At 37.1% G+C, this 27,082-nt stretch overlaps 1 protein-coding gene across 29 annotated transcripts in view; it reads left to right on the top strand.

Moving 5' to 3' along the window:
- The window catches only part of UTRN (utrophin), a 555,518-nt gene that overhangs the window by 382,640 nt on the left and 145,796 nt on the right, over positions 1 to 27,082 (top strand). For all 29 annotated transcript variants that reach the window (XM_060419779.1, XM_060419784.1, XM_060419780.1 and 26 more), the window contains 2 exons: positions 5,426 to 5,598; positions 20,070 to 20,226. In XM_060419779.1, the coding sequence (XP_060275762.1) occupies positions 5,426 to 5,598; positions 20,070 to 20,226 (330 nt within the window). The remainder of the gene's footprint in view (positions 1 to 5,425; positions 5,599 to 20,069; positions 20,227 to 27,082) is intronic.

A 27,082-nucleotide genomic window follows, 5' to 3' on the forward strand; every position in this document is an offset into this window, starting at 1 on the left:
TCATTACCAGAAATATAATTTTTATTTTTGCAGTACGTTGCCTTAATACTCATTACTAATTAATGCCTTGGAGACTTACCCCACAAATTCAGGGCCCTTCTGGTGTCTGCTTTTCCATTTGTAAGTTCATGCTTGGTTGTTGCATGGTAATGACGATCACACTAGAGTTAGCCACATGTCCCATTCATTTCACGAAGGAAAGGTAATTGCCAAATTAATACAAAAAATTGTGTTGACAACTTTGTAACGGGGAATACTAAAAAATTCATGAGACTGGATGTATTTTAAAGCTTAAATTTGTTATATTTATTTAATTACAGAAAGAAATCCTGTTTTTTATAGAAACTTGGAAACTCAGAGAAATGTAAAGAAGAAAACTAAAATCACCTTTAATCCTCTTATACAGTGATTACACTATTCTGACTTATTTCTGACAATTTTCTAGAGTATGTATGTTCAATGATTTATAAATACATATGCTAATTTAAACACCTACCTTAAAAATTAAATTGACATCACAATATCCTCCATTTAAAAATCCTCCATTTTAAAACACAATAGTATGTCAGCATTAATGTATTATGATGGCTTTTACTTTTTACTTTAAAAAAACAATCGATGTGATTAATGTGTTTATACATAATTCTTCCTGGGATAGGTAATTTGAACAGCTTTAAGGCTTTTGATACAAATTGCCAAAATGCTTTCTCAAAGTCTGAACCAATTTTTATTATTCAGTTCAGTCGCTCAGTCGTATCTGACTCTTTGCAACCTCATGAATCGCAGCATGCCAGGCCTCTCTGTCCATCACCAACTGCTGGAGTTCACTCAGACTCAGGTCCATCGAGTCAGTGATGCCATCCAGCCATCTCATCCTCTGTCGTCCCCTTCTCCTCCTACCCGTGATCCCTCCCAGCATCAGAGTCTTTTCCAATGAGCCAAATCTTCACATGAGGTGGCCAAAGTACTGGAGTTTCAGCTTTAGCATCATTCCCTCCAAAGAAATCCCAGGGTTGATCTCCTTTAGAATGGACTGGTTGGATCTCCTTGAAGTCCAAGGGACTCTCAAGAGTCTTCTCCAACACCACAGTTCAAAAGCAACAATTTTTTGGTGCTCAGCTTTCTTCACAGTCCAACTCTCACATCCATACATGACCACAGAAAAACCATAGCCTTGACTAGACGGACCTTTGTTGGCAAAGTAATGTCTCTGCTTTTGAATATACTATTTAGGTTGGTCATAACCCTCCTTCCAAGGAGTAAGCGTCTTTTAATTCCATGGCTGTAATCACCATCTGCAGTGATTTTGGAGCCTCCAAAAATAAAGTCTGACACTGTTTCCACTGCTTCCCCATCTATTTCCCATGAAGTGATGGGACCGGATGCCATGATCTTCGTTTTCTGAATGTTGAGCTTTAAGCCAACTTTTTCACTCTCCTCTTTCACTTTCATCAAGAGGCTTTTTAGTTCCTGTTCACTTTCTGCCATAAGGGTGGTGTCATCTGCATATCTGAGGTGATTGATATTTCTCCCGGCAATCTTGATTCCAGCTTGTGCTTCTTCCAGCCCAGCGTTTCTCATGATGTACTCTGCATATAAGTTAAATAAGCAGGGTGACAATATACAGCCTTGACATACTCCTTTTCCTATTTGGAACCAATCTGTTGTTCCATGTCCAGTTCTAACTGTTGCTTCCTGACCTGCATATAGGTTTCCCAAGAGGCAGGTCAGGTGGTCTGATATTCCCATCTCTTTCAGAATTTTCCACAGTTTATTGTGATCTACACAGTCAAAGACTTTGGCATAGGCAATAAAGCAGAAATAGATGTTTTTCTGGAACTCTCCTGCTTTTTTGATGATCCAGCGGATGTTGGCAATTTGATCTCTGGTTCCTCTGCCTTTTCTAAAACCAACTTGAACATCAGGAAGTTACGGTTCAAGTATTACTGAAGCCTGGCTTGGAGAATTTTGAACATTACTATACTAGAGTGTGAGATGAGTGCAATTGTGCGGTAGTTTGAGCATTCTTTGGCATTGTCTTTCTTTGGGATTGGAATGAAAACTGACCTTTTCCAGTCTTGTGGCCACTGCTGAGTATTCCAATTTGCTGACATATTGAGTGCAGCATTTTCACAGCATCATCCTTCAGTATTTGAAATAGCTCAACTGGAATTCCATCACGTCCACTAGCTTTGTTCATAGTGATGCTTTCTAAGGCCCACTTGACTTCACATTCCAGGATGTCTGGCTCTAGGTGAGTGATCACACCATCGTGATTATCTTGGTCTTGAGGATCTTTTTTGTACAGTTCTTCTGTGTGTTCTTGCCACCTCTTCTTAATATCTTCTGCTTCTGTTAGAGCCCTACCTTTTCTGTCCTTTATCGAGCCCATCTTTGTGTGAAATGTTCCCTTGTCTCTAATTTTCTTGAAGAGATCTCTAGCCTTTCCCATTCTGTTGTTTTCCTCTATTTCTTTGCATTGATCACTGAGGAAGGCTTTCTTATCTCTTCTTTCTATTCTTTGGAACTCTGCATTTAGATGCTTATACCTTTCCTTTTCTCCTTTGCTTTTCACTTCTCTTCTTTTCACAGCTATTTGTAAGGCCTCCCCAGAGAGCCATTATGCTTTTTTGCATTTCTTTTCCATGCAGATAGTCTTGATCCCTGTCTCCTGTACAAGGTCATGAACCTCATTCCACAGTTCATCAGGCACTCTGTCTATCAGATCTAGGCCCTTAAATCTATTTCTCACTTCCACTGTATAATCATAAGGGATTTGATTTAGGTCATACCTGAATGGTCTAGTAGTTTCCCCTACTTCCTTCCATTTAAGTCTGAATTTGGCAATAAGGAGTTCAGGATCTGAGCCACAGTCAGCTCCTGGTCTTGTTTTTGTCGACTGTATAGAGCTTCTCCATCTTTGGCTGCAAAGAATATAATCAATCTGATTTTGGTGTTGACCGTCTGGTGATGTCCATGTGTGGAGTTTCTCTTGTGTTGTTGGAAGAGGGTGTTTGCTATGACCAGTGCGTTTTCTTGGCAAAACTCTTCATTTCATATTCCAAGGCCAAATTTGCCTGTTACTCCAGGTGTTTCTTGACTTCTTACTTTTGCATTCCAGTCCCCTATAATGAAAAGGACATCTTTTTTGGGTGTTAGTTCTAAAAGGTCTTGTAGGTCTTCATAGAACCATTCCACTTCAGCTTCTTCAGCATTACTGGTTGGGGCCTAGACTTGGATTACTGTGATATTGAATGGTTTGCCTTGGAAACAAACAGAGATCATTCTATTGTTTTTGTGATTGCATCCAAGTACTGCATTTCGGACTCTTTTGTTGACCATGATGGCTACTCCATTTCTTCTCAGGGATTCCTGTCTGCAGTGGTAGATATAATGGTCATCTGAGTTAAATTCACCCATTGCAGTCCATTTTAGTTCGCTGATTCCTAGAATGTCGATGTTCACCCTTGCCATCTCTTGTTTGACCACTTCCAATTTGCCTTGATTCATGGACCTGACATTCCAGGTTCCTATGCAGTATTGCTCTTTACAGCATCGGATCTTGCTTCTATCACCAGTCACATCCACAACTGGGTATTGTTTTTGCTTTGGCTTCATCCCTTCATTCTTTCTGGAGTTATTTCTCCACTGATCTCCAGTAGCATATTGGGCACCTACTGACCTGGGGAGTTCCTCTTTCAGTATCCTATCATTTTGCCTTTTCATACTGTTCATGGGGTTCTCAAGGCAAAAATACTGAAGTGGTTTGCCATTCCCTTCTCCAGTGGACCACATTCTGTCAGACCTCTCCACCATGACCCGCCTGTCTTGGGTGGCCCCATACGGCATGGCTTAGTTTCATTGAGTTAGACAAGGCTGTGGTCCTAGTGTGATTAGATTGACTAGTTTTCTGTGAGTATGGTTTCAGTGTGTCTGCCTTCTGATGCCCTCTTGCAACACCTACTGTCTTACTTGGATTTCTCTTACCTTGGATGTGGGGTATCTCTTCACGGCTGCCCCAGCAAAGCGCAGTCGCTGCTCCTTACCTTGCACAATGGGTATCTCCTCACCTCTGCTCCTCCTGACCTTGAATGTGGAATAGCTTCTCTAGGCCCACCTGTGCCTGCGCAGCCCCTGCTCCTTGGATGTGGGGTTGCTCCTCCCGGCCGCCGCCCCTGGCCTTGGGCGTGGCATAGCTCCTCTTGGCTGCTCCTGCACTGTTGCAGCCTGGCACTCTTGGCTGCCGCCCCTGACCTCGGATCCAGGGTAGCTCCTCTCGGCCATAAAATAATTCTTATTTTACTTAAACTATACTCAGATTTACTTTATAAAAGTGAACCAAATATTTTCCTTTTGAATAGGAGAAATACTATTTTGTCATTGTTTTTTATTTCTTAATAGGATAAACTGTTATGCCCAAGTCGTGAAATCTCCCAGTGACCACCAGGGAGCCGATATCCGATGCAAAAGCAAGAGAGTTTTATTACCAAGCTCGAGCTGGGGCTCCCACCTGATACCGACACAGCGGCTATAGGGAGCCCCGAGTTCTGGGTTACATTGCTATTATAGGGTATTCTTGCACGAGAAATTTGAAAAACAGGAGTTTCCGGGTTGGAAGACATCTAATTGGTTACCTTCTGTGGAAGGGTTAGGTGTTGGTTTCTGATTGGTTCTTATTTTCTTGGGCTGGTCCCGGGTTCTGATTGGTTCCCATTACCTAGGTAGACTACGTTAAGTCAGGAGATTTTGGTCTGGGGTCCGATTGGCTCGAGGGTGGTGGGGTGAGGTCAGGGGATTCTCAAAAGCTCTTGGATTTTCAAAGGCTCTTTTCCTGGAACCTTACAAAATGGAGTTTTTCTGTTAACAAAATGGAGTAGCTTAGGTCCTTCAGAACATTTTTGTGAAATGCTTTTTTAAATTTAGAAATGAATTTTATTGGATTGGAAGGATGAACTATTAGTAAGTTTGTCTAAATGTAACAAAAACTTTTAAATTATGTAATATCATAGTGACCTCTGTAAAACTTCATATTTTGAGGGAAATTTTGTCTGTGTAAAAAGGGGAGAAGAAATTTGTTTGGGTATTAGCCAAAGTTGAGTGATTTGGCCATCACAATTGTACAGCATTTCAAAAGTTTCTCATTGAATTTGAACATCTAACTACTTGGTACTTGAAATGTAGATTTTAATACGTTGTATTTTTAAGAATGGGGTAATCCGTGCCTTAAAGACTTAAAGACTATTATTTTCAGTGTAGAAATTGTGAAAACATGTCAATTTGTTATCATATAAGGTAAAATTAGCTATTTTACTTTTAAAAAGCTCATCTGTGGAGTATAAAAGAATACAGCTCTATACAGCAGTCCCAAGTAGTGTAGACACTAATATCTAATATTTGTATTACCTCATTGCCTTTTTCTGTTCAGGACATCCAGGCGGAAATTGATGCCCACAATGACATATTTAAAAGCATTGATGGAAACAGGCAGAAGATGGTAAAAGCTTTGGGAAATTCCGAAGAGGCAACTATGCTTCAGCATCGACTGGATGATATGAACCAAAGATGGAATGACTTAAAAGCGAAATCTGCCAGCATCCGGTCAGTGACGTCAGTGGCAAAAATAACAGGGGGCAGGATTTTCATGATTTTGCATATCAGGAAGAGAACAAGAGGCCTTACCAGTGTCCAGTGCCATTGTCAGCTGTTCCTATTTGCAAATTTGCATATCACATTTTAAACTTAATAATGCTGACATTGTTACCAGTACCTGCTAATTGTTGACAGTTTACCTTGACCAAGTAGTGTGTTAGAATCTTTACAAATACTGCTTTATTTAGTATTCAAAAAAGTCATTGTAAAGTGCATAGTAAAATCCTTTCTTACATGAGGTATCTGAGGCTTACTGAATATAAAGTACTTGACAAGTTTTTGAGCTAACTAGTTTCATACCAGGATTTGAATCTAGATCTTTTTGACTTTTGGCAATGAATGTGTTTTGCTTCATTGTGCTATTTGTATGTCCAGTTTGAAGGTGAAGTTTTAGAAATTACATGTCACTTGATACTAAAATGGAAAACTGATGACATATCTCCTTTTGGAGAAAGGGGAAATCTGGGTTCGATCCCTGGGTTGGGAAGATCCCCTGGAGAAGGGAAACGCTACCCACTCCAGTGTTCTGGCCTGGAGAATTCCTTGGACTGTATAGTCCATGGGGTCGCAAAGAGTCCAACAAGACTGAGTAACTTTCACTTTCTAAATTAAATAAGGATGAATTTGACAACCAGAATGTTGACTAAGAAGGGACCTTGAAAAATGACCTTTGTGACAACTATTAATATTATTGGGAGTTAATAACATTTTAGAATTACGTTTACTGAATGGTGGATAATACCTAACTAGATATGAGTTTAGTGGAAAGTGACTGAGAATATGTTATTGAGCAAAGGTACAAAAGATGAATGTTGGTATAAAGACCTGGATCTTGCACCTGGGTTGGTTTCTTAAATTTTAAAGTTCAGAAACAGTATGATGTCTTAAAAAACGTAGAACCTTCAGCCAGATAATCTTGAATTTGACTTTACTACTTACTTACTGATCTTGGGCAAGTCACTTAGTCTCTCTGAGCCTTGGTTTTCTCATTTAAATGTGAAAATATAAATATTTAGCCCACATGACTACTGTGAAGATTGGATGTGGTAATCTGATTGTTCCTTAATCTATATTAAGTTTCGTAGCATGTGGTTTTATTTTTTCTTACATAAAGGGGCTCAGGGAATCTGCTTCAACTGGTTGCTACATTTCATAGACTACTTCATATAGGGCAGAAATCTTTCAGTGGCTGTTTATCATGAATGAGATGTTTTTTAATTAAAATTTTCTTTCTGAGGAAGAAAAATCCCGAAAGGGTTTTTATTCTTCAAGACTCATGAAGGGAGATTTGTATTTCTTTTTACACTTAATGAAGGAGGTAATGTAGCATGATTGTGGAAGCCTCTGTGTAAAGATCCTGTTGGACTTTATCCACCTTCTGCTCTTTTCCAGGAAGAGAGGAAAATTAGGGAGTGTTATACACTGAGAGAATATACTTGTGCTTGCTAAAAATTGAATTTTCAACTAGCCAGATCCCATTGGTTTTCCCTTTTCTGTTCTCCATAAATATAAATAAATGAAAGTATTTAAAGTGTTAAACACAGTGAAAAATGTTCACTGAGGTTCTAGAAAAATCAACAAGCCTAACAAGCTGAAAGCCACAGGGATGGCCCTGGTGAAGACTGTGCATGTGGTGCTGAAATTTTGAGAGTTTGGAGGATGAGTTCTTCAGAAAGGAGAATTTATTGAAGACAAAAAACCTTCTTTTGACTCTTCATGGCCTTTATTGACGAAGCCTGTCAAGTCACATGTTTTTTTTTTTTTCTAACCGGGAAAGGAAGAATTCATAAATTATTGTTGGAATATTATCTAATCAATGATGTTATTTTTAGAAGATGGGAGAATAAGCTTTTGTCAGTGGACTTCTGCATCAAGACAAATCATACATTCCAGTAAAATGTGTTATTAATGTGATAATGAATTAAAATAATTTTCAACCTCATTACCTATCTCTGGAGATTCAAGCATTTAATGAGAACTTACTTCTAAGTTTGAGGCATTGCAAATCATAATTAAGTTATGGCCCCTACTCATAGAGGTTTCACAGTTCTATTCAGGATAAAGGGGGTCCAAAGGAGGAGGTGGTTACTTTCGTTGCAGATGATTATCAAAGGCTTCAAAAAAGAGGTGATGGTTAAGCTGAGCCTTGAAAGATGTATAGCTCTCCCCAGATGGACTTGTTGAAGACTAGAGAAAGACATCTAAATAGGAGGCTGGAAATAGCACTGTGTTTTCACTGAACAGTTAAGAAGTTCAATCTGGAGTGAGAATAGAGTTTACTGAAGATGTAGAGAGGAAAGATTGTGACTAGAGAAAAGGGTGGAGAGGTAAGACAGAATCTTGGAACACCTGTGTGCAGTGTGCTCCATTCCACTGCTTATAAAATTTGAAAAATAAGCTTTGGAAAGTTCCCTCCCACACAACTATGGAGGATGCATTATTAGGTAAGCAAAGTTCTAAAGACAAGGAGAGCTGCTAAGAGACCTTGTCAGATAAATACAAGAGTAGACTTGCTGGATCCTATGGCAGTTCTATTTTTAATTTTTTGAAGTATTGATATACTGTTCCCATAGTGGCTATACCTATATACATTCCCACCAACAGTGGATAAGGATTCCTTCTTCTCCATGTCCTCAGCAGCACTTTTTATTTATTTGTTTTTGACTATGGCCATTCTGACAGGTGTGAAGTGATATCTCATTGTGATTTTCAGTTGCATTTTCCTGATGATTAGTGATGTGGAATAAATTTCATGTGCCTGTTGGACATCTGTATGTCTTCTTTGGAAAAAAATGCCTACTCAGCTTCTCTGCCCATTTAAAAATTGGACTGTTTTTATACTGAGTTATATGAGTTCTTTATCTATTTTGGATATTAACCCTTTATGGGACATAGTAGCAAATATCTTCTTCCATTTTGTTGATGGATTCCTTCTCTGTGCAAAAACTTTTTAGTTTGATGAGATCCCAGTCATTCAATTTTGCTTTTGTTGCCTTTGCCTAAAGCGACAAATCATCTGAAAAATATATTGCTAAGACCAACAAAGAATATACTGCACAGATGTTTTCTTCTAGAAGTTTGATGGTTTCAGGTCTTACCTGTAAATCTTTCATCCATTTTGAGTTTATTTTTAGATACAGTGTGAGAAACTGGTCTAGTTTCATTTTTCCTGGGTAGTGTCCAGTTTTCCCAACACTACTTATTGAAGAGACTGTCTTTTCCCCACTGTATAGTCTTGCCTCTTTTGTTGTAGATTAATTGATCTTCTGTGCATGGGCTTATTTCTGGCTATTCTGTTCCACTGATATATGTTTCTGTTCTTGTGACAGTGCCATACTATTTTGATTACAGTCACTTTAGCTATAGAGCCAAAGAAAGTGAAAACACCACTTCAGAAAGATATATGCACTCCATTGTTCATAGGAGCATTTTTTACAATAACCATGATATAGGAAACAGCCTACATGTTCATCAACTGTTAAACGCATAAAGATTATATATATATATGTATGGGCTTCCCTGGTATCTCAGATGGTAAAGCCTCTGCCTACATTGCAGGAGACCTGGGTTCGATCCCTGGGTTGGGAAGATCCCCTGGAGAAGGAAATGGCAACCCATTCCAGTATTCATGCCTGGAAAATCCCATGGACTGAGAAGCCTGGTGGGCTACAGTCCATGGGGTTGCAAAGAGTCAGACACAACTGAGTGACTTCACTTCACTTCACTTCACTTCATACACATACAAAATAATATTTTTATAAATATTCATCTAATTGTATGTGTGTGTGTGTGTGCGTGCTCAGTCGCTCAGTTGTTTCTGACTCTTTGCAGCCCTGTAAAGAGTAGCTAAAGGACTGTAGCCCATCAGGCTCCTTTGTCTATGGAATTTTCCAGGCAAGAATACTAGCATGGGGTGTTGTGTCATTTCCTAATCTAGGGGATCTTCCCGACCCAGGATCAAACCCACGTCTCTTGCTTCTCCTGCATTGTCAGGCAGATTGACCAGTAGCGCCTTCTGGGAAGGTCCATCTGTGTGGTCACAAGTGGTAAAATTTCATTCTCTTTTAGTAACATTCCACTGTGTGTGTGTATGTGCACGCGTGCACACTAAGTCACTTCAATCATGCACAACTCTTTGCAACCCTGTGGACTGTAGCCCACCAAGCTCCTCTGTCCATGGGGATTCTCCAGGCAAGAATATTGGAGGGAGTTATCATGCCCTCCTCCAGGGGATCTTCCCAACCCAGAGATTGAACCTATGTCTCCTGTGGCTCCTGCATTGCAGGTGGATTCTTTACCGCTGAGTCCCTATACACACACATATTGTGGAATATACATGTATATGAGCTAACATATATAACATATATATATATATAGCATCCCTCGTAGCTCAGTCGGTAAAGAATCTGCCTGCTGTGCAGGAAACCCAGGTTTGATCCCTGGGTTGGGAAGATCCCCTGGAGAAGGAAATGGCAACCTACTCCAGTATGCTTGCCTGGAGAATGCCATGGACAGAGGAGCCTGGCAGGCTATAGTCCGTGGGGTCGCAAGAGTCGGACATGACTTAGCAACTAAACCACCACCACCATATATATATATATAACCTGAAGGGTATTATGCTTATTTAAATAAGACAAAGATATATACTGACAAATACTGTATGTTTTCACTTACATGTGGAATCTGAAAAAGTAAACAATTCGGATAGATATAACAAAATAGGAACAGACTCACTACTGAGAAGTAACTGGTGATTATCAAAGGGAAGTGGGGATAAAGAGAATTAAAGTAGTAAAGATAGTAAAGAGAATTAAGGTATAAAATAGATAAGTTTCAAGGATATAATATACAAAACAGGAAATATAGTATTTTATCATGACAATGGCATGCAATCAATAAAAATATTGAATCATTATGTTGTACATCTGACACTAATATTATATGTCAATTATATCTCAATAAAAAAGAGATAAAATGGTTCATTATTCTTAGTAACGGGCCCTCATATAAGAAGCACACCTCAGAGAGAAATACAGGATGTGTTAATACTCTGGAGCTAGACCACCTAGATTTAAACACTGGTTTTGTCTTTGGCAGCTGTGACACTGTGGAGGAGGTTAGTAACCCTATATGTATTTCCTCCTGTGCAAAATAGGGATATGAAGATTAACTTCATTATAGAGTCATCATGAATAATTGATTTAATTAGCCTTTATAAAGTGCCTAAAACACATGGTAAGCACTGAATAATTGTTAAATATTCCGTGAGTGGCTCAGATAGTAAAGACTCTGCCTGCAATTCAGGACACCTGGGTTTGAGCCCTGGGTCTGGAAGATCCCCTGGAGAAGGGAAAGGCTACCTACTCCAGTATTCTTGCCTGGAAAATCCATGGTCAGAGGAGCCTGGCAGGCTACAGTCTATGGGGTTGCAAAGAGTTGGACATGTCTGAGTGATTAACACTTTCACTTACTTTTTTCATTATTATTATTCTCATTGATTACCATTATGTTTGAAACTAATTAGTTCAAAAGAGATAGAAGTTCTCCCTACCCCATCTTTTTTCTCGGTCACTAATATTAGGAATTTTGGAGAACTAACATCCTGGGTGCAAGAAAAAGTAAACAAAAGTAATAACAAGTGAGAACAGCAGTGTCATGTTAATTACTGACAGAAGCCAGGCTATAAGAGGTAGCTTAGAGTGAGAGCTAAATGAAACTGTTAACTGAACTCCAGAAGCAGGCAGAATCATCAGCAGTTACTGGACAGTATGGTCTCCCATGTGGGAAACCCTACATGGAAGGATAAAAAAGAACTCAGTCTCTGGAGGTTTGTTCTCAAAAGGGAAGATTGGGCTGACCTAAGTATATCTGGTTATTCCCCAAGTCTACAAATTAGATTCCTCACTCTCCCTCTACAGGGATGGAGAAGTGGCCAGAAGTGTGCTTCAGTTCAGTTCAGTTCAGTCGCTCAGTCGTGTCCGACTCTTTGCAACCCCATGAATCGCAGCATGCTAGGCCTCTCTGTCCATCACCAACTCCCGGAGTTCACTCTGATTCATGTCCATTGAGTCAGTGATGCCATCCAGCCATCTCATCCTCTGTCGTCCCTTTCTCCTCCTGCCCCCAATCCCTCCCAGCATCAAAGTCTTTTCCAATGAGTCAACTCTTCCCATGAGGTGGCCAAAGTACTGGAGTTTCAGCTCTAGCATCATTCCTTCCAAAGAAATCCCAGGGTTGATCTCCTTCAGAATGGACTGATTGGCTCTCCTTGCAGTCCAAGGGACTCTCAAGAGTCTTCTCCAACACCACAGTTCAAAAGCATCAATTCTTCGGCGCTCAGCCTTCTTCACAGTCCAACTCTCACATCCATACATGACTACTGGAAAACCATAGCCTTGACTAGACGGAAGTTAGTGAGAAAATCCCTTCCCAAAGAGTTGGGGTGGGCAGGTGTTCTCATTAACAAAAGTGTAGAGTAATCTACATCCCCCACCCCCTAACCAGCTGCCTGCTTCAGTCCTTACTGAAAATAATGTGTGCTGAGTGCACTGTGAATTTCTGTTTCTGTGTTCTTGATTCTCATTTCTTTTAAAGTATCATCTACCCTTGCACTGGCCTCTGTTGTGAACAAATTCTCCTCTGTTTTAAATATTTCTGTAAACTCTCCCATCACTTTTCTCCAAAGCTGAGTGTTGTCCCCTTAATTCCCTGCTTTACTTAAAACACTCTAATAGAGTTCAGTTTTCCAATTTTCCTCACCTGGCAGTCAGCAAGAAGAATCTAGTATATAACTACTACTGTGGACAGCAAACAATTAGAATGCCAGTCATAAACTCTCAATATGGTGCCAGCAGACACTGGCTGAACAAGAGTCCTGCTGCCCAGGGCTAAGAGAGAAGGTTGGCAGCCTCATTGGTTTCTTAAGCATTGCTTTTGCACCTCTCAACAACTTGTCCTTAGAAATCAATACAGCCATTATTCTACCCTCTCACTGTCTTATTCCTGCTTCTTCCTGATCTGAAGGGCAACTTCTACTTCACTCACTGATTTGAGCATCTGATTTCCCTTTTATTCTCCATCCTTTCTTCAACTGTCATCCTTGGTGTTGATATCTCTCTTGATAACTAGCTATATTTTGAGTTCTCAGTTTCTTTTCACTCTATCTGTAAATGCTTTTATTCCCATTTTGTTTCTAAGCCCCATAGATCTGGCCATGCCTGGGACTCAGTTAACACCCCATGTTATCTTGGCATCCCTGGGATGATCAGTCTTAAGAGAGGAAGGGCAAATTGTTTTCAAAACACACATTTTATTTTATTACATCCCATTAGGCCGTGAGCATCTGAGTGCCATTGATTTTACCGTGTTAGTTGGTGAAGAGCCCTCTGTTGTAGCAAATCAAGATTGTTTAGGACATCATCAGTAAAACAACTGTCTTTCACATGACAGTTATGGATTTTATGAAGAGGACCTTCCTCCATTAGCTTCTTATATACCAGGACCATCCTACCATATACTGTCCTCCAACTTTATCATTTTATTCTGTATATATAATGAATCTACAATACTCCAACTAGATTGTTTAAAAATGCACATCCACTAATATTTTCAACTGTGGAATTCCTAGCTTTCTTTTTATTTTTCCTTCTTCTTCCTCAACTTGTCCATCTTTCTCCGTATCTTTAGTTGCTAAAAACTTTCCTCTTTTTAGACTTCATCAACCCCTTCTACTGAGCTTGGATTTCATTATAAGCCATTTCAGTAATGTCAGGACTTTGAAATCCCTGTCCTTCTTGAACTTCCTGTCTGCTTTTCCAGCCTCTGCTGCTCTGTCGACTACACTTTCCCTATCCCCTGATCTAAATTCTGGACTCCCTAGTGTTGCAGTGGAAAGTGAAAAATGGTAAAATTTCTTCAACTGTAATTTGACAGTTGTTACTTAGAATTGGTATTGTGATTCTGAATGATTTTCTATCATATTCACCACTATCTCTAACTTTTGAACATTTTGATTCCTCTTTAACTTCTAAAACCTCTCCAAATCTCCTTCGTGACATGCAGCCTTGCTTCATTCTTTTCTGAAAATAAGGCTATCAGATAGATGTCCTTTCTGTACATTCTTTTTTCAAATTGTGCTGTAATTGTGCTGAAGTCAGTATTGTCATGGCAGAGAGTATTTGCTGCAATTTATCATCATTTTTAGGAAAAAGAATATCTGTCAAAGATCATAATGACAGTCAATATTTTTTGAACATTCCACATGCCTATAAGAAATGCTTGATATTACCTCCTTTGATCACAATGTGGTCATTAGAACTATGGAATTATATGTGGCTCAATGCCTTGGGTTAATATCTTAAATATTATTTTCAAGTCTTTGCAGATAACTTCGACTACACCTTTAAAATAGTGACATCTAATTTGCCAACTATTCTTTTGCAATCAAAAAACAATGCTTACGAGTATATATTCCACTTAGATGGATATAAAGATAGCTAGTAACTTGAAACTTGAGCTAGAAAATAGGTGGTTAAGAACTTTGACAGTGTATTCAATATTTTACCTCCTGGAAAAAATGTGAATTGGAAATTACTAATAAATTCAGTAATGTGAATACCATGGCTTAAACTTTTATGTTACATTTGTGTCATTTAGAATTATGTTAATTAAATGCTCACTTATCAGCTTAATGATGTTTAATATGGATCCTTATTAACATATGGTTTCAAAGGCCAGTGAAATTGTCAAATCTAGTGAAAACAGAGTTCAAAGATAAAATTCTATCTTCCTTTCCCTTTATGAGCCTCCTAAAGATTCAGAGCACCTTTTTGAAAGCCCTTAGAGAAGATTAACCTTTAACATCATCATTACATCTGATGTTACCACACTTGTACAATGTCATCGACACCACTTTTAACTTAAGCAAGTTGATTTTGCTAGCCATGTTGTAAAACTATTAAAATTTTCTTCTCTCAAATCTCATAGAAGAAGATTCTACACCTTTCTTTATTTTTGCCTCTGGCTGAGTGCTTTTCTGTAAAACTTTCTGCAGTGATGGACATGTCCTCTACAGTAGCCATTAGCCGTATGTGGAAAGTTGAACAGTTGAAATGTGGCAAGTGCAACTAACTGGTGAATCAGATTCCCCATTTTACTTATTTTAGTTACCTTAAGATTTAATACTTATTTGACTCCTTGACAGCATTGAGTCTTAATTGTGGCACATGGAGTGTTTTTTCTTCTCTTTCTCTCTTTTTTTTAGTGGCAACATGCAGGATCTTTAGTTGCAGCATGAGAATTCTTAGTTGCAGCATATGGGATCTAGTTCCCTGATCAGGGATCGAGCCTGGGCCCCCTGTGCTGGGAGCTCAGAGTCTTAGCCACTGGATCACCAAGGAAGTCCCCCTGAAGCTTTAAACTGAAATAGTCACATGTTGCTGGTGGCTATAATGTTGGAAGCACAGCTTTGGTGTTCTTTTCAGAACAGTCTGAATTCTGAGAACTCCATTTTTTTTCTTGTAGTCAGTCTTAATTTCTTCTCTGGGAGCTGGAATAACTCACATTTAATGTTACTGGTGATTTTTGCACTAATGAAGGGTTTTTTTTTTTTTTTTCATTGTAACTCAACTTATAATCTATGGGTTTACCATGAAATAAAAGTTTCTGTGCAGTAAGAATGCCAAAGTGGATATTTAATTCTGTGCGTTCCCTGGTGACCAGTGGTAAAGAATCCATCTGCCAGTGCAGAAGACATGAGATACATGGGTTCAGTTCCTGGGTTCGGAAGGTCCCTTGAAGTAGGAAATGACAACCCACTCCAGTATTCTTGCCTGGAGAATCCCATGGACAGAGGATCCTGGTGGGCTATAGTCCATGGGTCGCAAAGAGTCGGACACGACTGAGCAAGTGAGCACAAACACAAGCACGATTCCTTTCTTACACAATAAGGGGTGGTATATCTTTACTCCTCTTAATTTGAATCTCAAATTCTTTGGCAGACTTACTACTTTCTAAATGTATCATCCTTGTCTACATATATATCTGGGCAGTTTCTATCTGCCCTCTTGAGTGTTCTCCATGATGAAAGCCACGTAGTATAAAGGGCTTAGAATTAACTATGAATATTCCAAATTCTCACCACAGCTTCTTGAGCAAATTTCTTTCTTCTCTGAGCTGTAGTTGCCGCAGAGAGTTCTTAGGAGGTTTCCTATCTCAGAGTGTATTTGGTTTACTTCTGTTTCTCCTAACTTGACCCTAGAACTTTATATTTCTGTAACAGTGTAGTGCCTAATATCAGAGCAAGTGCTCCATGCTGCTGCTGCTGCTGCTGCTAAGTCGCTTCAGTCGTGTCCAACTCTGTGCGACCCCAGAGACGGCAGCCCACCAGGCTTCCCCGTCCCTGGGATTCTCCAGGCAAGAACATTGGAGTGGGTTGCCATTTCCTTCTCCAATGCATGAAAGTGAAAAGTGAAAGTGAAGTTGCTCAGTCGTAGCTGACTCTTCGCGACCCCATGGACTGCAGCTTTCCAGGCTTCTTCATCCATGGGATTTTCCCGGCAAGAGTACTGGAGTGGGTTGCCATTGCCTTCTCCGAAGTGCTCCATAGATGTTTGCTTTTATTGGAAAAAAAAAAAAAGAAAAAAAGGAAAATTGTATTTCTTTAAATAGATGTCCCTCTTATACTGTTTACTGTATTTTTTTTTTCCTTTTTTTGCATCTGTATGTTGGGAAAAGGAATAAATACCTCTTTAAGAAACATAATAAGTAGTTTTTTGGGTTTAGAATATATATTAATACGTAGTTTTATCCATAGTTCCTTTTCTACTATATTTAAATGATGAGGTGTCTTTTTAATGATTATTTACCTTCTAAAATGTTTTCATATTATAGTTTTAAAAATAACTGATCACTTTAAATTGTTTACAAAGTTGCAAAATAAGTGATTCAGTCTAAAAGAAGTAACTTTTGTAAAGCATTTTCTGTAGTAGACATCACTTTGAGTTAATAGCACAATGAAAGTATCTGTTGCTTTGCACATGTTAGGTACCCAAAGAATGAACTGAAGCAGGTGAGGGTATAATAAGTCTATTATCCAAAATGTGAGTGCCCGCAGATATGTGTAGGATAAAGAAATGTTTTAAGTGATGATTCTGAAAGCATGATTGATGACTGGCTATCTGTAGTCTTGGGAAAATACAAGCTTCAGAATGTTTAAAGTAAAATTAAAGAAGTACAGCTACACCAAACACAAATGTAAGGTTTCTTTTTGTAAACCATTCAACCCAGTGCCCAAGAAAAGGCTTTCATCTTGAAAGATGAAAGAATTAAATAGAAACTAGGACACTGAAGGCTACTACAGAAGCATACATTTATTTGGACATATGGTAGTAATCCACTAAACACATATTTATAATCTATCAGAGAATAACCAGAACAGATTTTCCAGGCAAGGATTCTGTCAGATCAGCTTGTTTTTTATTATGGAAAAGGAAAGATTCTGAGAAGCACATACATGAGTGTTATCTTTATTTACTTCAAAGTTACTTCAGTATCTCTCTTAAAAATATATTTCCTTCATCTTTATAAAGAATTATTCAGGTCCCGTATGCCATAGATTTCAGTGATCAATTTCATTATCCCTGTGCAGTCAAAAAGTTAATTGCACTGAAAAAGACTTTTGCATGCTCTTCAATACAATGAATATGTAACTGGCTTTCAAAGGACTGTAATGTCTGGTTTGGTGATTGATTAAAGTGTTAAACTATAGACAGTGAAGATGCAGGATCAAATAATCTAAAATAAGAGGTCAGGGTGTGTGCGTAAGTGTTTTGCACACAAAGACACTCAAGACACTCAGGCATTTATTGATTGACTAAGGACTTCTGATTTCTAAGGGTTATTTATTTATCTATTTATTTGGGGGATTTAAAAATATTTGGAAAGAAATTGCATCAATGGTCAAATATACTTGACAAAATGCTTTGTAATTGGCAGAGAGAATTTTCAGTTAATATCTTCCCTGATAGCTCAGTTGCTAAAGAATCTGCCTGCAATCCAGGAGACCCTGGTTTGATTCTTGGGTAGCGAAGATTTGCTGGAGAAAGGATAGCTACCCACTCCAGTATTCTTTGGCTTACCTTGTAGCTCAGCTGGTAAAGAATCCGCCTGCAATGTGGGACACTTAGGTTCGATCCCTGGGTTGGGAAGATCTCCTGGAGAAGGGAAACGCTACTCACTCCAGTAGTCTGGTCTAGAGAATTCCATGGACTGTATAGTCCATGGGGTTGCAAAGTGTTGGATATGACTGAGCGACTTTCACTTTTATAATTGAAATTATTTAGTTCTGTTCTGTGCCAGGTAAAATTATTATTTATCAGGGATAGGTAATTACATATTTGGCCTAAAATTAATCAATATGAACACAGGAAAGTTGGTCCTCAAACAGAACTGGGATCTCATTACAGCACAAGTTTGTAATGTGAGGTCAATCTTAGCACCTGTAGAATGAACAGAAAAGACTTTAAATACAAGAGAATACAATAAAAATTTAAATTATAAGATACCTCAAACTTCTTTCTGTATTTATAATTTTTTTTAAAAAATATTTCATATCTTGGTTTTATAAGACATAGAAATTTGTTGTTTGAAGAGTTTGTTTTATATTAACCAGCTGACGATGGAACTATAAATAGATTGCAGGACAGTTGGTCTTTTGTGTTTGACTGAATGCAGGTTCTTGGTGTTTTAGAGATATACAGAACTACCATTTTTTTTCTTTTAGCCAAGAATATTGGCTGCTAGACTGTGGCCATTGTTTTAGGGATTAGAGATGAACTAGAAATCAGAGATACGTAGTTGTTCTTCTGAAAACATTATGAACTTTTGAACAAGACTTATGATATTGTTGAATATCCACTGCTGAGATCACCTAATGTGATCATTGGGGAAATATTTGTGGTTTTCTAGAGCAAGCTATTATTAGCTTTGAGACAAAGGTTCGGATTTCCTTTCCCAAAAAGGAAATCACTGATCAGTCTGAGAGACAGTAGTTGTGCTTGGTTGATTTGTTTCATACCATTCAGTAAAGCAGCAGTTTTGTGGAAGTGTGGATCATAAGCCAGTGTTACGGTAAAAGTGTATGAAAGGATGTGAAGCCTGGTCAACAGAGGTTTCATGTACCTGGAGTTGCCCCAAATGAGTCATCTTTATCTATCGTAAATCTTTAGTCTTTGGAAGCTGTTATGTAGCAAAGCTTATGTCTGTCTCCATTAGCCTTGCCTCTCTCATTCTGAAAGGTCATGGACAGTCAAGGTAATTCCATTTTGCAGTTTAGCTTGTAAGTCCACGTTCATGGTCTGTCTGCTGCAAGAATGAGGAAACACTGATTCCTTGAGTCTTTTGAATTGCTTTTGACTAATTCATCCTTTTAAACCTATGTGGGCTTGAGGCTGTATAACTGGGCTTTCTCCAAGGCTCTAACAGGAGCAACTAGCAAATTTGTCTTTTGTTTACATGTCTATTTTCAAAGGCTTTTCTCTTATTTAAATATTCATCACATAAAAATGTATTTCCTAAATAAAGTTCCCTGATTATAAGTTCATAATTTAAGAATCTGAAGGTACTTTGTGTTAAAGACAGACATTTTTACTGAAACAAAGAACTTATCTTTGATTCAGAGTATAAATAATGCAGTCAATGGTTTTTGACCAATTATTTTCTTTTCACAGTGGACGTATGTCACTGGATATCATTCATCCAAAAGCCAAATAGTGTTCTGTCCAAGTAATGTCTTATTGTTTTTCAATATTCTGAGATAAATATTTGTGATATTCTGCTTTCAGTAATTTATTTGACTATGAGAGAAATTAAGACATTAATAATCCCTCTCAAAATTAGCTTTTTTGGAAAGAAAAATCACATAAGTCTGTTGCATATACTCAATTAGTACCAAAATATATAAAAATCAAGTGGTTATTTTGCTCTCAGTAGTAACTACATCTGGTATGTGTCTTTCTAAACATTTTATATACATATAATTTCTTGTATACCTCTCTTCCTATATAGATAGAAATGAAAAAAGTTACATTTGAATATGCATATACACTATTCATAAACTATTGAAACTTGCTTAATTTTGTATTATGTCATGGACGTTCTTCTTGAAAGCCTCATAGGTGCCTTTGTGACATGGAGGTGTGTGTTTTAACTTTTGACAAATATTACAAACACATCCTGACTAGTCTAGCTTATTCAAAAGAACTATTTCTTACAGGAAATATATGTTCTTTTTATAAAGTGTCAGTCTCTTTCTTAGATGTGGGCATTAGTTTGTTATATAAGATTGTTAGGCCAAAAGAGGGTATATAATTTTTCAGATGCATTTCAAATGTCTAAATGTGGTCAGTGTTATCTCTCAACAGGGCTCATTTGGAGGCCAGTGCTGAGAAATGGAACAGATTGCTGACGTCTTTAGAAGAACTGATCAAATGGCTGAATATAAAAGATGAAGAGCTTAAGAAGCAAATGCCTATTGGAGGGGATGTCCCAGCCTTACAACTCCAATATGATCATTGTAAAGTAAGTTGACCGCATTCAGTGGGTACCTTTCTTTGTTCATTTTTATTTTGTGAAGTAAATATTCCAGATAAAATAAATATGTTAGTGGAACCAATTATGACAGGATTTTTTTTTCCTTCCTCTGTTTCTAATTACTAGTATTTAGGCATCTTATTGAAATTGCATGCCTTGCTCCCTTTTGTTTCAGATTAAGTTTTCTCTTCATATTTAACTGAAGAGTTTTTCAAATGTTGCAGGTATCTAAAGCATAATATTATTCTTAGCTGATCATGAAATTTATCTATTCCTTATAGATTTTATTTATTTATTTATTTATTTATTTAATCTATTCCTTATAGATTTTAAATTGTTTATATATTATATTGGGGAAATATTTACTCTAAGTTAATCTTAAATTCAGCAGTTACAGAGTCATAAAGAATTACAAACTATTCTGTTTTATTAAATGAAAGTGGAGAAAAATAAGGACTTGTAGTAGTATAGATATAAGTCCGAAAGCAAATGAAGACCTTTGTGTTTAAAACTGTTTTACAGGTTTGTGGGGTTTTCTTTCTTTCTTTCTTTTTTTATCTTAAACTCTTTGTTGCATTTTTATTCTGTTCAAATATCTATCTCTATGCAAATTTGTACTTTTACTTCGAAAAGCAGATATACTGAATATTATCAAGTGACACATTGACTCTTATGTCCTTGAATTATTTAGATTGTTTGCCTCATTAACTTTCCATTCATTTATTTTATATCTCTTCATACCCATTTTCTCATATATCGCATATCACCTTGTTTTGTTATATTGTTTTACTCTTCACATGCAACGCAAGTTCTTATTCTAAATCTTCACATTTTGCTGTGATGTTAGAACTCTGTTCCCATTTTAAAAAATGACAAACACTAACATATGCTTCTTCTAAAGGAAGATGTCCTCTATGTTATAAGCTGCTTCAATGCAAAATGATAAGATCCTGAAATTTATTCTATTTCAAATGCTTGTGATCAGGTTATTCAAGTTACCATTTGGGTAAACTTTATCTTTGTACTTGAAAAGAGAATATAATATAGAAATAGCTCTAAGATTGAGATAAAAAGGAAGATACAGTATGTAATAATAAAGATAGAAGATTTGAAATGACTGATTTAAAAAATCAATGTCTCCTTACTTTCTTCAGCTTTGTCTTCTATTGATTATTCATGTACCCATTTTGAGGATTCAGGTATTAGTGATGAAATGGAATAATACAAAGCTCTTTTAATACAATTATTTTGTTAAGGAATAAAATGTGTTTGTGACTGCACTACCATTTTGATTAAAGCTGAAATCTTGAGGTAGGAAATGATTTTTCTTTTGTACAGGTTCATGTTGATTCTAGATTGTGAAACATGTTTTATCATAGTCTACCTTCTAAATTTATCAATGATCCAAAACTCCAAGTTCTCTTAGTATTATATATCATTAATGTTTTGATGAAAGCTTCATATTTTACTTTGAGAACTGAGGCGAAGATGCGAGGATAAATAACTTAGGCAGTAGATTTTAGAGTGAAGTTTGTGGAGATGTATTAGTTTTCTAGGTCCACCATAACAAAGTTTCTAAATAGGTGTTTTAAACATCAGAAATTTATTTTCTCATATTTCTAGAATCTAGAAGTCTGAAGTCAAGATGCAAGCAGGGTGGGTTTCTTCCGAGGCCCATCTTTGAGTTGTAGATGGCTGTCTTCTCTCTGTGTCTTTACGTGGTGTCCACTTTGTGGGTATCTGTGTCTTAAAACTGGTCAAAATGCCCTCTTTTTATAAGGACCCTTGTTATACTGGATTAAGGCCCACTCTAATGAATGGCCTTATTTAAATTTGGTTAGCTCTTTAAAAGCCCTGTGTACAAATACTGTCACATTTGGTCAAAAGTAACCTTCTTTCCTAACTGCCAAGAGTAGTGTTTCTAATTGCTATAAATTATTACAAGGAGAATGAATCGCTGTGTGTTGGTACAAACAAGACAATATTTAAAGATGTGACACCTACATGTAATATTCGTTTACTTTTCTTACTGAACTTTGTTGGCTATAGACATAGAATAGTCCAAATGCAGCAAACCCTCAGCCTTGCCAGTATTCCATCCTCAGTCTTTTCTTAAAATCAAAATCCATTTGGATGTACCTGTGGTAGCTCTATGTTTCAGGCAAGATTTTTCTTTCTTGGGTATTTGGAGATGTCTTTTCCCCCAGCCTTCATATGCTTTTTATCAAGGAAATCGTGTGTGTGTGTGTGTGTGTGTGTGTGTGTGTGTGTATACACAACTTAGAATTATCAATTGTTAGGACTGAAAGGAACCCAAGAAATAATTCAGTCCAGTCCCCTTATTTATAAGAAGCATATAATCTCATATCTGAGTTTTCCTTCCTCCTTCCTTCACTTCTAGCAAATACTTAACATTTACTTAGTGTGCGCCTGGCAGTTTGTAACACAGCAGAAGGACACTGGTACAGAAAACAGACACGGGCCTGGCAGGCAGGGAGAACCTATGTTTGTGATTCTCCACCTTGGAGTTCCTGTGTCTTCTCTGTGCTGTGAGAAATCATTGCCAGCAAGGTTTGTAGCTCAGCTGGGAACTGCACATTGCTGTCGCAAATCTCTGGTTGTCTGCCTAATCATCCATTTCTCTAACCCCTTACTTTGGTCCCTTGGTTATAATCTATGCATGTTTTCAGTTCACGTGCACATTTATTACCAATTTTTTTTCATTAATGGGTTGTAGAGTTCTCTTCAATTATAACATTATGGTGTAGCTTTAAACATAACACAAAATAATTTTTAAATTAATTTTTTACAGATATGCTTAGCATTAAATTTAGCATTTAGTTTTTCTCATTATTACAAACTGTAATTTTTTTTTACCAACTTGCTATTTTAGGTCTTTAATTGTCATAATAAAGTTTAAAAAAATCTTTTTAACTTCAAAGAATGCTTGCCTTTTGACTTACCTAGTTAGAACAATGAAATTCAACCCTTGAGTGGTTTGATATTAATACTAGGCAAGATATTTTATTCTCTGAAATGTTCCTTGAGAAAGAGGGGAGACCTTGTATTTGATTTCAAACTCACACTCATTCTATAGGTGGGATAAGATATGAGCTGAATTACTTTATTTTCAATCACACAGTACTGTTTAGAGAAGTTGAATAAATTTGATATAATCTCTGCGTGCTCAATTAGAATGTCTAAGAGATTACTAGATGGATTTTTTTTTTAAGTGAAAGACAAAGAAATTTACTCTGAGTTGTTAATTATTCCAGGAGATATGATCACATAAATGCAAGTCTTGAATGTCATTGCACAGAAGTCTTTTAAAAATCTATTTAGAAAATGACACCATATGTTACATTATGGACAAGACAAAAATACACATTCTCCAGATGCCCCAAATAACCACCTGTGCTGATGTTACACTTAATTAGCACTTAAATTTTACACTAAAATTTCCAGTGGCATTATTATATACAAAGTGAAAAACAAACCTGTGTCTCAGTACCTTAGGTGTATGTAGAGTCACTACATGCAGAAAACTGTTAGATGACTCCAAAGTTGCTTCCAATAAGGTCAAAATCTGATGTCAAAGATTTATTTGAAGAATTTGGAGAAAATAATTATAGGTAGGCATCTGATGATTTAACCCATATCCTCAGCAGTATATGTATTCAAGTTCACTGAAAGCTTTCTTTGGCTCGTCTCACTTGGATAGTGGTGTATTGTTCTCTATTCTGAGACACCTTATGTTGGCCCTGACTATATACAAAGTTATTGAACCTAGCACATGGTCTTAGGTAGACCTGGTTTCAATTACCACCCCGACCTGTCCCCAGCACACACACACCAGCCCTGTAATCCCAGCTTTGGGGCATATTGTCTAATCATCACTATATATGACCACTTAGCAGGGGACACATAGTAAGTAAAGCAACAGATGTTGGAGTTATTCTTTAAACTAGGACTTAAGCTTATATTTTATAGAATATTTTTAATATTAGTTCCTCTGTGTCTGCAGTTTGTATTTTCCCTTAGATTCATTATGTTTGAGTGCTCTAAGTTTTAATATCATAACCTATACTTATTTTTTAGCCTATTGGTGCCTTAAGCAAACTTAGACTCTTCAAAAAAATGGATGAAGCCATTGAAACAACAATATTTTTGAGAATTTATATGGGATAAGATATGAGCTTAGAAACTGGAAGGTGATTTATTTCTTGTTCATAATAAAAGAACTTATCATGGAAAGGCCAAACCGATAACACTAATGTGCATACACTGCCTTTAATTAACTTATTTAAGAGTAATAGGCAAATTATTTATGTTTAACCATGAATCTAATTACCTTGAAAGGCAATATTTGAGGGTTTGTAAGTAAAAGAACACAAATGTATAAAATATAAAATATGCATTATTTTATATTTATATCTCTTTACCCTGGGTCCAGTCTACTTTCAACATCGCAGATGGTCTCAGATGTATGTATTCAGTCACCTCTGATACAAAGAGGTTGATTTATGGAAACTCATATATTCTCAAAGTTTTCTGAGTCCCAAGTATATTTTTATACTCTAGTACTTTACATGTATATCTGATTTAATGACACTTTTTTTGATAATGGCAGTGCCAGTCACTTCATCATCCATCCTTCTATCCATCCATCCATCCATCCATCCATCTATCTACCTCCACTATTCACGGAATGACTTATATTTTGAAATTGATGCTAAATATACAGAGGGCAGTAAGACACAGCCACTACTTCAATAACATATTTCACTTATTCTTATACCTAAATGCTTTGTGCTTTTGACTGTATCCAGAAGAAATATACATTTAAATATTTAGGTGATGGCTCTGAGACTTCAGTTAGAATGATACTGTAAGGTCATATTTCAAAGCACCTCATCCGCTCAAATGCCTAATAATTACAGATAAAATGTAAAAAAACAGAAAAATCAAACATGGCAAAATTGGGCTCGAAAGTACAACAAACATTCTGTAGATCAGAAACAAAGCAGAAAAACAAAGAAGCTAGTAGGATTGATGCTTCTGGAAAAATGTAGCAGTCCTAGGCAATGAGCAAGCAGAAAGCCCCCATAGCAAAGGCTTGGCTCAGCAGTCTGTCTTATACAGGGAAATGCGTGACTCATGGATTGGCATCTTTTCCTTCTGTTATTTAAATGTCCCAGGAACTGATATTATGAAACATCAATATATTTTGAACCCTTAATTAAATATCTATACTTTCTTGGATGTTTTAACCAGTGACTTAGAACACTGATAGATTTTCAGCAATAATTCTAATAAATACTTTGTTCAATGTTTTAACAGCCCATCATAGGCCAACCTGTTAAATCATAATCATAAGTCAAAGTGCCTTGATGGTAAAGTGTTTGGCTTGGCACCTGGTTCACAGTAAATGCTCAGTAAATGGTGGCTGGTCTCATTTCCCATAACTGCTGAGAATCGGTCTTGATAGTTTTGATTATTTTTATTTTGTTTAAAACTGTCATAGGCTATATGAGTTGTTTTAGCTAATTAAATAAAACCATAATAATATCTGTTATTTACTGTCTAGCAGAACTAGCTTCCCTTTATAATCTTGGATCAACCTGTTACATTAAGCAGAAATCATGCTCTGAACTTTTTAGGTTTCTGTTTGGTAAACAATACAATCATATTATCTTTTCTTCTCATGTAGGAACAAGTTTAATACCCTTAAATGTTGAAATAAATGACTACTATAAAATATTGACAAAGTTTAATTTTTCTACTTGGTATAATTTTAAAAGTTTTTTGGGAAATGAAGTCCCTTATGTGTAGCTTCACTTTCAAAAGTGTGAGATTATTGTTCAATCAGCAATTACTTAGAAAGCACCTATAATATATATAGCATTCATTTGTAATGTTATGAAATTACTTCAATCAGATACTTGAAGATTGGATAAAACTGCAGATTCAGTTTTTGCTATTTGCACTTCATTTTCATAACAATGTATATATTAAGTTATATAGGGGCAGTTATCAGAGCTCTAATGCACTTTCTGCAAAATCTAATGCATGCTTGATTTTAGAGAAGGAAATCACCAAGAATAATTGAAAGTGTATGATTCAGGTGCAAGATCTTATGAGTTTTTTCCATTCCTTCAGGGCTACTCTGTCCTTTGCTTAATTAAATTTCATTCCTATATTCAAACCTCGTTATATAAAAATCAGGACATTTGGGCCTTAAACTGAATTGCCAAGATATATTTGCAAGTTTACTCATTAAAATAACAAATTTGAACATTGTGTTGAAAACAGAAACATGTCACCTTTAAATTTAGAGTGTGCGTGTGTGTGTGTGTGGTTATTCTCCCTATTAAATATGTTATTCTCCCTGCTACTCTTTGCCTGAAAACCTATAATTTCAAGGTCTTGCTGTGTTATAATGTTACCTAATGTGAAAAGTCAGTCTTTTTCTAAAATTGATTATTTCCCAAGTTCCCCTTCACCCTTTGCCACCTGTGTTGACTTCCTTCTTTTCAAAAGCACAGCCATCTAAGGTCTGTAAACTAAGACTGTGAAAGACCTAAAAAGCAACAGTTCTGTAAGTGAGTCTGCACCTACCTACCCATTCAGCTGACTGCAGTTGACTTGCCTCCCAAGCCTAACATGGGTATTGAGAACCTCACCCCAAAGGGCCATAGAATATCTAAGTTTAGAGGGAAAGGCTGCTAAGTCGCTTCAGTCATCTCCAACTCTGTGCGACCCCGTAGACGGCAGCCCACCAGGCTCCTCTGTCTCTGGGATTCTCCAGGCAAGAACACGGGAGTGGGTTGCCATTTCCTTCTCC

Source organism: Ovis aries, chromosome 8 (assembly GCF_016772045.2).
Source record: "Ovis aries strain OAR_USU_Benz2616 breed Rambouillet chromosome 8, ARS-UI_Ramb_v3.0, whole genome shotgun sequence".
In the NCBI taxonomy this organism is placed as follows: domain Eukaryota; kingdom Metazoa; phylum Chordata; class Mammalia; order Artiodactyla; family Bovidae; genus Ovis; species Ovis aries.